Below are 14957 nucleotides of genomic sequence, written 5' to 3'. Positions count from 1 at the left end.
GTCTCTGAAGTGAAGTTTATCGATCTGAATTAATAAAAGTCTTTTCCAGCATCATTGATCTCAAAGTAATTTGCTCCACAGGGCTTAACCCAGTCCAAGCCCTGCATGGGTTACTGCCTCAACGTGATGCGGGGCTGTTTGGCAAGCATGGCAGAGATTGACGCCCACTGGAGGGAGTTTGTTCGCTCACTGGAGGGCCTCTCGGCACGGCTGCACGGACCTCAGGACTTGGAGCAAGTGCTTCTGGGAGTTCACACGCTGCTTCACAATGCGGTCGGACACGCTCAGAAAAATGGACCACGCCTCTCAGCACAGGTCAGATCATCTGAGAGGAGAGATTTGTATTGTTCTGGATGGTAGACTTGAAACTGTAATCGGGCTCTGTGGGAGGTGAAAACCAGTACCACCAGTAACTGGAAGAAAAGATAAAGGATAAAGCACTGCAAAACATTTCTATAATGCAATAAAAACATACTTATAATGCGTTGTAATCTGCTTATAGAACTGTATAATTGTTTCTATAAGCACTCATAAATATTCATAATGGTTTATAACAATAATCAGAACACAATATGAAACATTATATAATAAATATAAGGTCAGTTGTTATAATACTTGATGATTGGTATATATTATTTTAAATGATCCCAGTGCCATTATTATTCTCATAGTTGTAAGGTATTATTAAGTGTTTTTTAATGCATCATAATGTGATTTATAAAAAGTAAGTAAATTGAAAAAATCAATTTTTACTTTACTTAAAGCAGACTATGACCACTTAGAGTAACTTATAACCTTATTGTAATGCATGATAACATACTAGTTATTATAATGCATAATATAAATTATATAAGTATTGCAACTTTGAGAATTATAATAGACTATAATCCTCAGAAAAATGTGACCATCAATGATGAGGTATTATGACACTTCACCTTATGAGTCATTATAAAATGGCTTATAATATATTATGACTATTGTTGCAAACCATTATGGATATTCATGAGGGCTTATAACTATAAATATACAGTGCTAAACAGATTACATTATAAGTATATTTATAATGCTTTATAGACCCTCAGAAAGTGATACACTTCTATTCCAGCTGCCAGCTCTACCTCAGATAAGTATGTGGCGTGGAGCAAATTACTCATATGTGAAAACCTATTTGGCAATAAACCTGATTGTGATTTGATTCTGAGACTAAAGATTAATATGCAAATATATCACACAACAATAAGACCATAGCTGCCGAAACTCTCAAAATGCATCTGTGTGGGCCGCTCCAAGGCAGTCCGAAACATTACATTTAAACTGCCATAAAACACAAGTCATCTGTTAAAGTCCAATCATAAAGTATTAACATAGAACTTTCTGTTCCCACATAATGGTATTTCTGAAATAAATGCCTCAGGATGTCTTTCCTGCACTTATATAGACGCCACAGCTCCATTTAGTGGTTGTCTAGTGTCACTGCTGCTAGATAGGCTTCACATGCAGTACATTCAGAGAGATGTTAGGCTTGGCTGCACTAATGGCCTTAGTATAAATACCTGTCACTCAAGCATTGAAATAAGGCTTATTTGTCAGGCACCAGTACAATTTTCCAGGCCTCAAAATGCATGTTTCTCCCTCGTTGTTTAGACTTAAATCTGCGTCTGTCTCATCGGGTAATAGGTGCACAAACTGTGTGGCCCACCAAGCAGGATGCCAGCGCAGTCAGTCAGCATCCAGCGCAGCAGCAGCAGAGCATCCATCCCTCTTAAAGCTCTTGTCAGAGTGTCGGGGGACTCGCTCGCTATCATGAGGAGGTAAGTGTGTGAAAGACACCAGATGTGCGCATAGAAAGAAGTGCTATTTTCTAATTCTAGTGCATTAAGTCTACAATCAATATGTAAAACACCTTGTTAAACGAGATAGTTATCTGTGTGCCTGTCTGTGGCTGCTTTCACAGGGACTTCTTGAACAGTCTACGTCTCTACCGTACGTTCTACGGCGGCCTGGCGGATCAGCTGTGCGTGAGTGAGCTGGCCTCTGGTGACGGGCTGTCCTGCTGGAATGGAACCAACATCGTAAAAAGGTTTGTTTTAAAATAAGTCAATAATACAGCTGGGCGATGATTAAAACATCATGTGTGTCTGTATGGTAAGGAGCGAGCCACTAAAATCCTTAAGAACAGCTTCAGAGCTGCTTTGAAAAGCTTCACAAAGCACATTGGTTTAACATCTCCTAAGGGCAGTTGAGTTTAAAAAGTATTTTCCTCAAACCACTCAGTCGCCGTTTATGCTTTGTATGAAAGTCTCTACATTTGTTAGTTTTTTTTATTGCTGTTTATTCAGGTATTTTTCATTAATTTGTCTCATAAATTACTTTGAAACACTATACACAGCACTACTTCACGTAGTTCAAGATGATGTGCAGCAGGATTTAGTAGAATCACAACTGGTTAAGAAGCCATTTCTGGTCTGGTATACAACTTATACATCTAATTTTCAGCAGTTAGGCTTTAGACATGGACAGTGTTTGAATATCCATATTTTTTTTATTTTTAATTTAGGAGATTTCTAATGAGGTAATAATGTGAGAGCCTACAGCTCTTACTGTAAATGTGCTGTCATGCCTTAATGTTTATTTGATTGACAAAAAACTATTACTCTCACAAATTGTTTCCTAAACCTTTTTTCTCAGGACCCGCTTTTTAAAAATGACAAACCATCAAGACTCACAATAGGACTTTCTGAATATAGGGACGTTCCTGGCCATTTTTCTTTTGTCATTTCTGCTTCACCTTATACGCTCTTGAATAGGGAAACAAGACATTTTGAAAATAAATATACGTTTGAATAATCACAGCTTTGTTTTATGCATGTGTTATTGAAAACATATACATGTTAAATACTCTATAAATGAGACTGAGTAAATGCATTTGGGTGGAGTTAACAATCTCTCGTTTCATTGGTGAAACAAACAGAACGTACGCTAGCCTTTCATTATAGATTCAAGTAGATTATAAGTAAGCTACAATTATCAGAACAATTTGAACATTCAGCCTGATGTGGCTCGCAGGTGTACTGCAGATATACATATTTAATAAAAGGAAGAAACTGGAAATTGATTTGCAGACCCAATTGAAATCTCCTGTGACCCGCCGTTCGGGTCTGACCTAGTCTTTAGGAATGACTGCACACATTTCATTGTATGATCCTGGCATTAGGGTTGTTTGTATACTGTTTGACACTGGTCTGATACACACACACACCCTTAACATGTACACTGCCCACACAAACGAGCTGCCACCGATGTAGAATTCATCTAATAACTGTTAGTGCTCACAGACATAGATCTTGGATATGAATGGTTGTGAACTGGAGCAAACAAACTGTCCTCTCTCATAGTATCAGTCAGCGGCCTTGTCTCCATTACATCACAGCGCTCCGTCTTAGCCGTGCTGTCATCACTCAAGGACCCCCTCATATATCCTCAGTCTGTGGTTGTTCCTCTTAACTGTCAGCCGCTGTCAGCACTGTAGAAATGGCAAGTTGGCCCGTATTTCAAACTACGGTGAGGTTGTAGTCGCCGGTTCGGGTTAGACAGCCCATTGTAAAGGATGACAGCCTTGTTGAAATCATTTCACTGCTGCTGTGGGAAGGTAAGAAAGAAGGAGAGTGGAGAAGGAGAACGACGCCTTTCACAGCATTCTTAGCAACCAAATGGATTCACAGACAATCTGAAGAATGTGTGGACGGGTTTTGCTGATCAGAAATCGCATTACTATGGAGACAGAGTATCAAAGTTAAGTTTCATTCTAGCATTGACAATTTACGCTTTTCATCTTTTCTTATTTTCCGACATAACACCTCAAGTTTCCATTACAAAGGAGGCAGCCATTTCTGAGAATAAAGATGTTTCTCATGTGCTGGAGGAAGAGGCAGGGCAGCAGGCTGTCTATCATCTCTGCCTGCAGCCTCTGGGAAATGTTTATGGTCTGGGGCCTTCTCTCAGCTCACTAACCCTCCTTCCTATTTTCCTCATTCACACTAACACTTATTTATAGGGACTCGTTCACAGGTTCTCATTTTGATTCGTTCATTACCAATAAAGTAAAAAGTAGAGGAAGAAAGCTGGGGAATTGAGAGACATTAAGAATCTGGGGAGACGTGGCTCTGGGGGAGACTATTGAGCAGAGTCCCTGCAGCTTAGCAGACTTCCTGCAGATCTACAACCCTCTGCTGCTTTCTATTAGCCTAGAACCATATATGAGTGGCTGGGAGTCAACACAAGCTGAGACAAAAGCAATAAATAACCTCCTGCCTACGGGTCATAACCCAACATCCACTTATAGAGCGGGGAAAAAAACTCACTGCCGGATGGTGCCTGATTTACAGAAGCTTATCGAGGCCTCAGAGACCTTAAACGATTGGTTCAGTTGCTGTCTGTGTGTGTGCATGTGTGTGTGTGAAACTGTACATTTGAATGTGTGTGGATGCCTTTAACAACATCTCTTTGTGCGTGCTGGCGCAGATTGTTTTATGGTCTTAGAGAAGTAGTGAGTTGCAGCAGAGCTGTGTCTTATTTAATAAAAAAAGGAAGAACAAAAAAAACACTACACAGGGGCCTGAGATTGAAGGAAGATCTAATGCAGGTCCTCATCTGGGTCCCTGGTAAACAAAAAGATAAAGAATAATCAGATAAGATCATAGAGGAAGAACACTAGCTGCTTTCATCTCAATGTCTGCATGAATGAAGATGATGGGGTCTCGCTTCAGGGGAGAGTTGGTAAACACATTCTTTCTCTTCCTGGTTCATACCTCACTTACACATTTATACTGGGAGGGGAAAAAAGATTGGACATTGCATTTTCTGATTAGTATGATGATTATTAACAGTTTTGTCATCTTTTGTGACGCTTATTTTACCTGAAATTATCCCACACAGAGTATGCATTGCATTGAACTGGAGAGATTGTATTATTCCCACAGCAACAATGTGAATGATGCTAAATAAAATAAAAAAGATCCAATTTACAAAACCTGTAAGACAAAGGGCCAGATATCACAACTAAATACTGTTTTGTTACCATAAGAAATGTGTTTGTTGAGTACTGAATGTTGGTATCTAATGCTGCGTAAGATTTGCAGTCTTGTTTACTTATTCACTCATCCATTATTTACTGAGGTAAAGCTAAATTTAGGTCTTTTTAGCAGTTGTTGGTCACTTGTGTTGAGAAAACAATTTAGACTTCATTAAGCCTGCGATAATTGATTTTTGTGGCCACTTGGGGGGAGTGGAAACAAGCCATAAACAACAACGACAATTATCAGCTTTGCACTCAAGTCCTAATGAAGTCCCAAGTCAAGACTGAAGTCCAAGTCCAAGTCCTGAACCCATGTGTTTTGCATACTGCAATTTGTTTTCGTGATTGACCACTGCATACTTTTTGTATGTGAACCAAATTATCTTTGTCCTTTGTTTCATGTTTTACAACTGGCGCTAGGTAATGTAATGTTAGTTCTTCATGGTCAAGTGGATCTGGGGAATTAAGTGTTGTCTTGCCGGGAAACAATTACGTTAAAGTTAGTTGATTTTTTTTATATCATGGATAAAGTTACTCTCCCTCTGTGTGTTCTTATCAGAGCATCTCCAGCATGTTAGTGTATGTTGGAGCATGTGAGCGTGCCCCACTGTTTAGCTCACTGCCGTCACTCTGCACTGCTCTCATATGACGGTTACAGCTGATAACGCTTGCATCCAACCTCCGTTTCCCCATCAGGTAAGCACTGTTAGCTCTGTCAGCACGTTTGACGCAGTTTGTACTGTTAGTCCTTTTAGCATCTTAGCTGTGAAGCCGGCTCGCTGTTTACATGTTGAGAGCCATTGAGAGGCAATTGAAATGCTCCCAATCTCGTATCTTGCACCTTTTAAAGATGCTAAAAATTCTCTGAGATGGCTGATATTTTTCTGATATGAGCGACCTCTTTAGTAAAAAAAAAAAAAAAAAAAGTCAAAAGTAGTAAAAAAAAAATCTCTCAAAACAGATCTCAGATACTGTGTTGGCACTAGTATCAGAAAATAAAATCTATGACCAGCCGCGATTTATTGGTATGTTCTTGTATTTGTCATATTTCAAGTTGTTAAAAAGTGTCAGTGGACAGCAAGAGATACAAATAAAAATGTGCCAGTGAAACAATCCCTTAAACTCTGGAAGTGACGGTGCTCTTCTTTGGTTGGAGACATTGTCTGGGCAGAAAGGTTAAAGCTTTCCCACATGCTTTCTCCATCCGTCATGGATACACACACACACACACACACACACACACACACACACACACACACACACACACACACACACACACACACACACACACACACACACACACACACACACACACACACAAACTGAATGAATGCCAGGTTGCCATGAGCTACACACACACACACACACACACACACACACACACACACACACACACACACACACACACACACACACACACACACACACACACACATAAACTGAATGAATGCCAGGTTGCCATGAGCTGCACACACACACACACACACACACACACACACACACACACACACACACACACACACACACACACACACACACACACACACACACACACACACACACCAGCTACCATCTTTTTCTGTGTTTCTCTTTTGAAGTAACAGACTGACAAAGACCAAATTGCATTTACATGCAGTTTACAGGGATCTTCATTCCTTTTCAGCTGTCTCACCTCTACTTTCTAATTCAGTTTGACAACTGATCTTAAAACTTATATGTGAGCGTTTGCAAGGCAGCATAAAAAATTCTGAATTTATTTTTGTTATATTCTTGTCACCCTTACAATGAGAGACAACAACCAGGAGTTATAGCAGTGCTAAAAAGAGTGTGATGTGTTATTCATGATTACCTCCTCCGGTGTAGACCCGCTTTAATTCATCCCCACCTGCAGTTTGTCTCAAGGCTGCCAACACACACCAGGTGTTTGGCGGTGAGTGTACATTTTCAAAGAGCCTTTTTTTTCTAATTGAGTACAACATTTTTTTTTTATTTCTACGATAATAAGGCAACTGACCTTGCATGCTGTTGGTATTTAACACAGGAGGAATGAGAACTGTAGGGTAAACGCTACAGTATTGAAAAGATGCCGGAGGACAGGCGGGCAGATTTCAGCGTGGCCTTTCGTTTAACAGGCCACCCTTCATGCTGGAGTGGCTGTCTGAGCACTGACCTTTGACCTTTCCTGTGTCTCTTTGCTGCCCGGTTAATCTTTAAGAGGTTAATCACATGGTAATAAGAGCCCTGGAGATGCAGTGTAGGCTTCACCTTAATGTGTGGCCAGTTGGCAGAGGAAAGGGCTGATTCTGTAAATGTAGGTCTATGCTGCTCTGTTCATATCTATTTATTTTTTATATTTTCAACATATGGCTCTTTCGTCATTTTCCTATTTCATCATGTGTCTAATTCTTGCTTCCATCCTCCCACTAGACGTTGAGCACAGGTGATTTGCCTTGGCTTAACTGAAATGACAGCTTTTAAGCTCTGCTAATAGGAATCTACTGAAGAAGCATCAAGAGCTTAGGTTATCCCGGGCTGCTCGGGGAACGTGCCTCCTCATTTGTGGGTTGTCTGAGCCTCACTGCGAAACCCACACGGTGTTCCCATCAGGGGACAGCATGTGTTGAATAATAAACTATATCTTCACTCTTTAACTTTTTCGGCTTGTGACCCCCCCCTTTGCCCCCTCCGCGCAGGCTGCTCGTGTTGTTAGCCAACAGTAAGCACAGAGTAACTTACCCTCCCCGCATTGATTTATATAAATATTTGGGAGGGACAATTATTTAATTATTAACAACAACAAAAAAGACTTGGATAAAGTTTCCCAGGTTGGGAACCACTGAAATATAGCTTTTTAACCCTTTTCTTCTTGGAGAAAAAAAAAAGTTGATTACTTCTGTTTGAGTTCTCAGAGGAAACAGCTATATGCTTTGTATCTGTGATTGGAGTTACCTTTACTTTTTACACAGCACTACCCTTCCAAGTCCCAAATAAGTTTATTTATATTTCTGTTGTTGCAGTTTTATAGCAGTTTGTTTATGAGAGGTATTACACCTTTCTGGACTGTAATCAACATTGTAATTGTTGATACCTAGCCCATATAATTTGTAACCCATGAAATATGTCCTTATTTAGTGATATAACGATGCTTTATGGTTATTTATGTAACTTGTCAGCTACTTTGTATGTGCAAGCCTAGTTTATGGCAGAGGAAAAGACTTTCCTATATATCAGGTTAAGATCAGAATTAAATAGTTATTTTTACACATACAGCAGTGGGACTGCTTCGACCCCAAACAATTAGGAATTAAACCAATTTCAACAAAACACAAGGGTTAAAAATAAATACTTTAAACTTATACTACATGTACATATATTTGAGAACTCTTCATATGCTGCCTAAAAATTAACATAAAAACAGCTGGTTATCTTTTTTCAGTGCACATATTAATGCCCACTCCTCGTCCATTAATAAAACTGCTGGCAAAGCTGTGGCTTTCTATTCAGTAAAATGATTATGGTCATTGCAGTCGTAAATCCAAGCAATTTTGCTTCGTGCTGTCGTAGCTCTCTTTGACCAGCAGGTGGAGCTGTAAACACGCCAGGTTGCTGATCACTCCACTGCTTCCCTCTGCATCCGTTTTAATGATGTATGGTGGTGGAGAGGTGGTTCTTATCCACGCTGTCCCTGACAGTGACAGAAAAAACCGAATTTAGGTGATAGACAGGCACATTGCAGCGCATCATGTCTCAACGCCTCCTCCTGCATTCGTTTGATGAACTGACCTAATTTTGAATGTAAAGGAATAACCTTTTAAACATGCGCTGTCAAATATATTATGCATAGCTGTCCTCTTAGTCACTCTCATGCAAGAAAGTAAGAGAGATTTTTCCCCTCCATCCCATGAAAAAAACAACTTGGGATGAATGTGGTATAGAATCCCCAGTACTTTAAAAGCTACCAACAGTTCATAAAGTAAATACAAATATAGCTTGAGGTTTTTCCTCTTTCTTCATGCCTGGGAACAAACTGGGTAATTTAGTGTCTTGTCATAGTACACAGAGCGTAATAGTTTTGTTTTGATGCACTCTAGGCCTTAATCTTTTGGTGCAATCTCTTAAAACAGGCAACAAAGAGTAATTCACAAATTCACATCTTTGAAGTAGACAAAAGAAAGGACAGAGATGGGTGGGCTGATTGGCCAGTTTTGATTGAGGGAGAGAGACGAGGGAAAGATGAGAGGCAGAGGAAGAGGAGAGGGGACCTTCCTGAAGAGCTCCTCTGTATTGCGACAGCTGGCTACTGCAGATAACCACAAAACCACTGGAGCACTTGAGGTCTGGGTGCTGCATGGCTAGAGTTCCACTCCGACATGACCTTATATCCTGCCTGGGTTTAGACGCAGGGGCTCGGTCAGAGTACCACATCCTGACGATTATCCCAAGTGACAGAATCAAGGACTGTCTGGCCAACTAAATTGAGTTCATAAGTCCTTCTTGTAAGTGCATATAGATGTGTGTGTGTGTGTGTGTGTGTGTGTGTGTGTGTGTGTGTGTGTGTGTGTGTGTGTGTGTGTGTGTGTGTGTGTGTGTGTGTGTGTGTGTGTGTGTGTGTGTGTGTGTGCTATATAGCCCCCCCCCCCCCCAACTCGAATTATGCATGATTGCTCTGCACAGATACATCTTCAATCTAGCTCTCTGGAAAAAAAGAGATTTCATTTATTTGTGCTCAGATAGGATCCCTAATGTTGCAACAGTAACTGCCAGCGAGGCCACTGCAGACGAGACATGTAAAATTTGTTGGCTGGTTGCAGGCGGTGCATGTATGTGTGTGTGTGTGTCTCCACCTAGTCCCATTCATTTTTCAGTGTATCCACTCCCTTTTGCTTCTCAAGCACGGATCCCCCCCACTCCTCCACCACGAGTTGGATGCCTGCCTCCAGCATCTGGTGCAGATTGTGACCCTGCAGCATGCCAGGTAGCAGGACATTAACAGCCAAGGCCTTATTGTCCACTGATGAGCTGTCAGAGAACACACCCTCACCCTTGTGTGTGTGTGTGTGTGTGTGTGTGTGTGTGTGTGTGTGTGTGTGTGTGTGTGTGTGTGTGTGTGTGTGTGTGTGTGTGTGTGATATCGTCCCAGCCTCCGCCTACCGTCGAGCACACGCACTCGGTCCCCGCGGAGCACTCCTCCTCTTTACCTTGGATATAAATCAGAGGCTGCTGGAAAGCAGGGAACAAAGAGTTGGAAAAAATGTGAAGTTAATGTTCATAAAGAGGGAGCAGAGGTAACATGTCTTTGGTGGAAAGACCCTCTGCGTGATCTATTTGTTTCGTCATAAAAGACTGGAAATGGAGGTGACAAAACTTGATTTAATCACAAGGACACCGCAATATTGTTTTGATGACAAAAGCTGTTTCCCCCAGGTCTCAGCGGGAAGAGTTCTGCTCTCCAGAAGTAAACAATAGACTAATGGAGCACTTTTAGTAATGGACGTCTAGAATAAAGCTCCTGATATTTTCTTTCTTGTTTTGTTTGCGTATGGAGAGTGGGTTGTGCATCCCCCTAAGTATTTTTCTCAGCGACTGAGACAATCATAATGTCTGCCTGATTGCAGAGGAAAATGGCTAATGTTGAATTCAACACTTTCCTGCATGTCTGCACACGAATAAGAGTTGTGTGCTGTCTTATCAAGTGCTCCTTATTTCATATCAACTCAATGGCTACATGTGAACCATATCCATGTTGAGTTCTGCTCCAGAATAGACTTAATTTCTCTCTTGCAGGAGTGGGGCTGGAAACAAAGACTCTCATATCGTTGTATCATTGTCTTGGTTTATCTCACAGCTGCAGGCTTTTGACAATGCTTGTGGTACCTTCTGTTCCTTTGATTTTCCACTCATTTGTTAACTAAACATGCTTCCCATTTACTGCCACAGAGTGAAAAATGTGGTAGTCATTAAGTATTCATTACCTGTGCAATTTGTTTCTTCTTTATGCACTTTTAGCATGGAGAAAATCTCTGAATGCGTAGGTAGCTCGCATTTGGAATATTGACAGTTTTAGAAGGCAACCTTTATTCTGTTCAGTGTTTTATTATTCATTAATTCAGAAGAAAACATTACAACCAGTGAATCTGCCCGTTATCTTCCATATATTCTTAAAACGGTACACTCTGCAGTATAAGTTCCTTATATAAAAAAAGTATGATAGTCATTGGAGGTCTTTATCAGGGAATTTGTATCCACAGAAGACTCAGCACCTCTTTATAAGTGGAAACCACCTTTTAGCTCCTGACCTAAGCTGAAAGCTAGGTGTGAATATGCTCTCATTAATCTCACCTCCCACAGTAAAAAGGTCTGAGTCTGGAGGCTCCCTGAGAATAAATCTAAATAGCTCTTTCATTTCTCTGACGTAAACACAAATGTCTCCACCAACAATGTGGCACACTGCGGGATGCCCTGAGACCACACTTTGCTCTCTTATCATTGTCCCTGTAATGTTGTCCTGCAGTTTCTATGGAAACCGAGCCGGCCTTATTAAAAAAAAAAGAAAAAAAAAGTTTCACCTTCTCTGAGTCTGCCCTTTACCTGACAGCCAAGATAAACGAGCAGGGTCCTGGGAGGAAGGCAACACAAACATGCATCTCTGCTCAGTGGCCCGTGCTCATTGGCTCTCTGCTGGAAGCCCTTATTTACCTTAATGCTGGGAGGTGGTGGGAATGGGGGAGGCTTGAGGAGAAGGAAGAGGAGGAGGAGGTGTGTGTGTGTGAGAGATTGTGATTACTCACAATACCTCCCATCATCAACCTTGAACCATGCTGCAATAAAAAAGAAGAAAAACAACTCTTTCTGGCCCCCATAATGCATGCGGGCCAGATGATGTCATATGTCACCTTCAGCTAATGAAGGTGATGATGACATGCATGAGCGCCGCATACGTTCACCATCTGCTCAGTTCCAGCGCGCTGGAGCTGCTCCCCGCAACGCTGCAGAGAGGAGTCCAGGCACGTCTGCATCTCAGTGCGAGTGTCCCCTGACGCCGCCGCCTGCATCCCGATCACTCACCGCGAGTTTAATCATGACACCACAAGCTGCTAAAGTGACCAGTCTCTGAGGCCTCTTATTTTATTTGACCTGAGCAACCATGAGCCGGCTGATATCACAAGGGTCACCAGAAAAAAAGAAAAACTCCAAAGAGCAACATCACCTGTTAGTGCACATGCTAATGTTTATTTAGTAAATTATGTTTTCATTGCCTGGCTGGTTTCATTTACATATTATGCATTCAATTAGGTTTTTTCAGCTTACCTTTGAAAGAGAGGACAATGACCAAATGCCAAAATAAGTTAGGGTCTTCAATAAGACGCAAAAATATTTTTAAATATCAATGTTATTAAAATACAGTGAAAAGAAACAAGAAAATGATACTAGAAAGGAGTCTATAGATATATCTATTGTAGTAAAATGTATAAATAGAATCTAACATTTGTGTATTTTGATTCATCTCCACTGGGGCATTTGGTTGTTGCAATAACAGCAGACCAAACATTTTAATAATTCACGATGTGGCTTACTTTAAAGAAATATGAGTCAGTTAGTAAGAAGACCAGTGTTTCAAACAGACTGACCAGAGTGAAGCTGGGTGTAAAAATATTTTTTTCATTATCTTTCAATCTGCTGATTCTGTTCTGTTTTTGTTGTGTAAAATGCCTTATTTCTTTATCCATCAAACATTCCAAAACTCAAAATATATTTAGATCACAATGATATAAAATGATATAAAAGCAAATGTTGCCCTTTTTAGAAGCTGGATCCAGAGAATATTTTGTATTTAAATAATTCATCGATTACAGTAATCGACTAATCGTTTTAACTTAAATGTAAATCACATCTTCAGCCTACTGATGCAACGTCTAATATAATTCTAACAACTGATTAAACATTTGTGGTGTTACTATCTGTAAAAAAACTGATCTTTTGTTCAGAATGTTTGTCATGTAAGACCCATGTGTTTATTTTAATATGGCGTGTACCTTGATTTATACATAATGGTGGAGCTGAAACAATTAATTGAAAAGTTGATTGACAGCAAATGAATATGCAACAAAAAAATATGTTTTCAGATGGGAATCTTTTTGGTTTCCTTTGTGCTCTTTCTGATATTGAATGGTATATACTGTATCAGGTTTGAATTGTTCATTTTTTACTATTCTGATGTTTAATAGACCAAACAATGAATAGATTCATTAAAAAAAATTGGTGGATTAGTTGATAATGAGAGTAATTGTTAGTTGCAGCTCTACATAGTGTGACTGATGACACATTTGCAGATTTTAAAATGTGCTTGAAATAGATAAAGGCATTCATTTTTCTAAACAAAGCTAGTAACAGGCGAAACGACTGAGCAAAACGTCTTCCAGCAGCTTAATTAAGAAGACAAATCACAGATTGATTGATTGGTTTTGTTGTCCTTTTTTACATATTTCTGCCATATTCTCTTGTTAAATTGTCTATGAAACAGAAATGCCAAAGGATAAATAATTTCTTGACACCCGCAGGTGATTTTTGTTTTGTGATGTTTGTCGTTTTAATTATTGTGCTTGTGTTAATATTTAAGAGAATTGTCTTTCACAATGATTACATTGGGAATAGAAAGCCACTTTGTTGCCGCTGCAGGATATGAAAGTTTTGATTGACAGGCGCTTGATTCCAGCTGTTGAGCAGGGTGTTAAAAGGCGAGTGTTGGTGATGGAAGATGATCTTTAGATAACATCATGTGACCTTTGAGTGCAGCTCAAACTATCCATCTCTACGGGGATACTCTCCTCCTCTTGCCATGTCTTGACACATTTTTTTTCTTCCTCTCTCTCCCTCTTTTCTAGCTCCTCTTTTTTCCCCTCTCTGTGTCTGGTGAGTAGAGTTTCTGTGAGTTGGCAGCCTGTATCTGATCCTGAAGTAATTTACTGGTAGCGATAAGGAAGTGGTGTGCACAGTCTTTCGCTGTAGTCCTTTCTGACAGGGCAATCTGAAGCCCATAGAGAGCAAATTGGAGGAAAATTCTGACTCCAGATAGAAGGGAAACGCACTAAGTTCTTATTATACAAATTCAACAAAATAAGATTGAGTTGAGAAACAATCACCAGAAACTGCTGATATAATTTTTAGTGACATGCTTTTTACATTGACTTTGGGAGTGGGAATAACCACAGAGTGGAATGGTATGTTAATGAGTTGGCTGAGACCTTCCTGAAGAGCTTATTTGCACAGTTTTGTTTGTCCACTTAATCCTGACTTTTTTTTTTGATGTTTACTATTGAGCACATTTTGTGATAAGACAAAGAAACTTTGTCTTATTTGCCTTTGACCATACAAGTGTATTAGCTGATATGTGCCCATTATACTGTATGCAGCACGTGTGTGTGTATTTGTGTGTGTTGGAGTTGTGTCACGTCCAGTTTTTCCCCAGCAGAGCTTTTTTTTAAAAAAATTCTCACAGTGAGGCAGAGCAGGGTCATTGCCTCAGGGGTATGTTGGAGAAATGCTCCTCTGCTGTGGGCAAGAAGAAATATGAAAGAGACCCTAAATCAAGACACAGGGCCCCATGAATCATGTCAGCAGCTGAGCTGAAGAAGAGGGATGAGACCATCTGTAGCAGCATATGAATGGCTAACTGACTCACAGTGGTGTTGACACGAGCTGAAGAAGTGTGAAGAAGTTGTGAAGATTAGCGCTGCTGCTCGCCGCGTAGCCTGGAAACCTGCTTGAGTCAAAAACGAGCAAACCCAAATACGCTGCATGCTCCATTCGTCACCCTGACGTTTTACAGAATTGCAGTGGGGAACATTTTTTTGTGTTCTAAAATAAGATAAATTCTTATTACAAC

The 14957-nt window shown here is 40.3% G+C and overlaps 1 protein-coding gene across 1 annotated transcript in view; it reads left to right on the top strand.

The window, feature by feature from the left end:
• gpc5a (glypican 5a) overlaps window positions 1–14957 on the top strand; it is a 111522-nt gene that overhangs the window by 24996 nt on the left and 71569 nt on the right. The window contains exons 4-6 of the mRNA XM_054615226.1: window positions 82–315; window positions 1678–1811; window positions 1955–2080. Of these exons, the coding sequence (XP_054471201.1) occupies window positions 82–315; window positions 1678–1811; window positions 1955–2080 (494 nt within the window). The remainder of the gene's footprint in view (window positions 1–81; window positions 316–1677; window positions 1812–1954; window positions 2081–14957) is intronic.

Source organism: Anoplopoma fimbria, chromosome 2 (genome assembly GCF_027596085.1).
Source record: "Anoplopoma fimbria isolate UVic2021 breed Golden Eagle Sablefish chromosome 2, Afim_UVic_2022, whole genome shotgun sequence".
NCBI classification, from domain to species: Eukaryota; Metazoa; Chordata; class Actinopteri; order Perciformes; family Anoplopomatidae; genus Anoplopoma; species Anoplopoma fimbria.
Note: the sequence above shows the minus strand (reverse complement) of the source record. Positions and strands in the feature narration are given on the sequence as shown.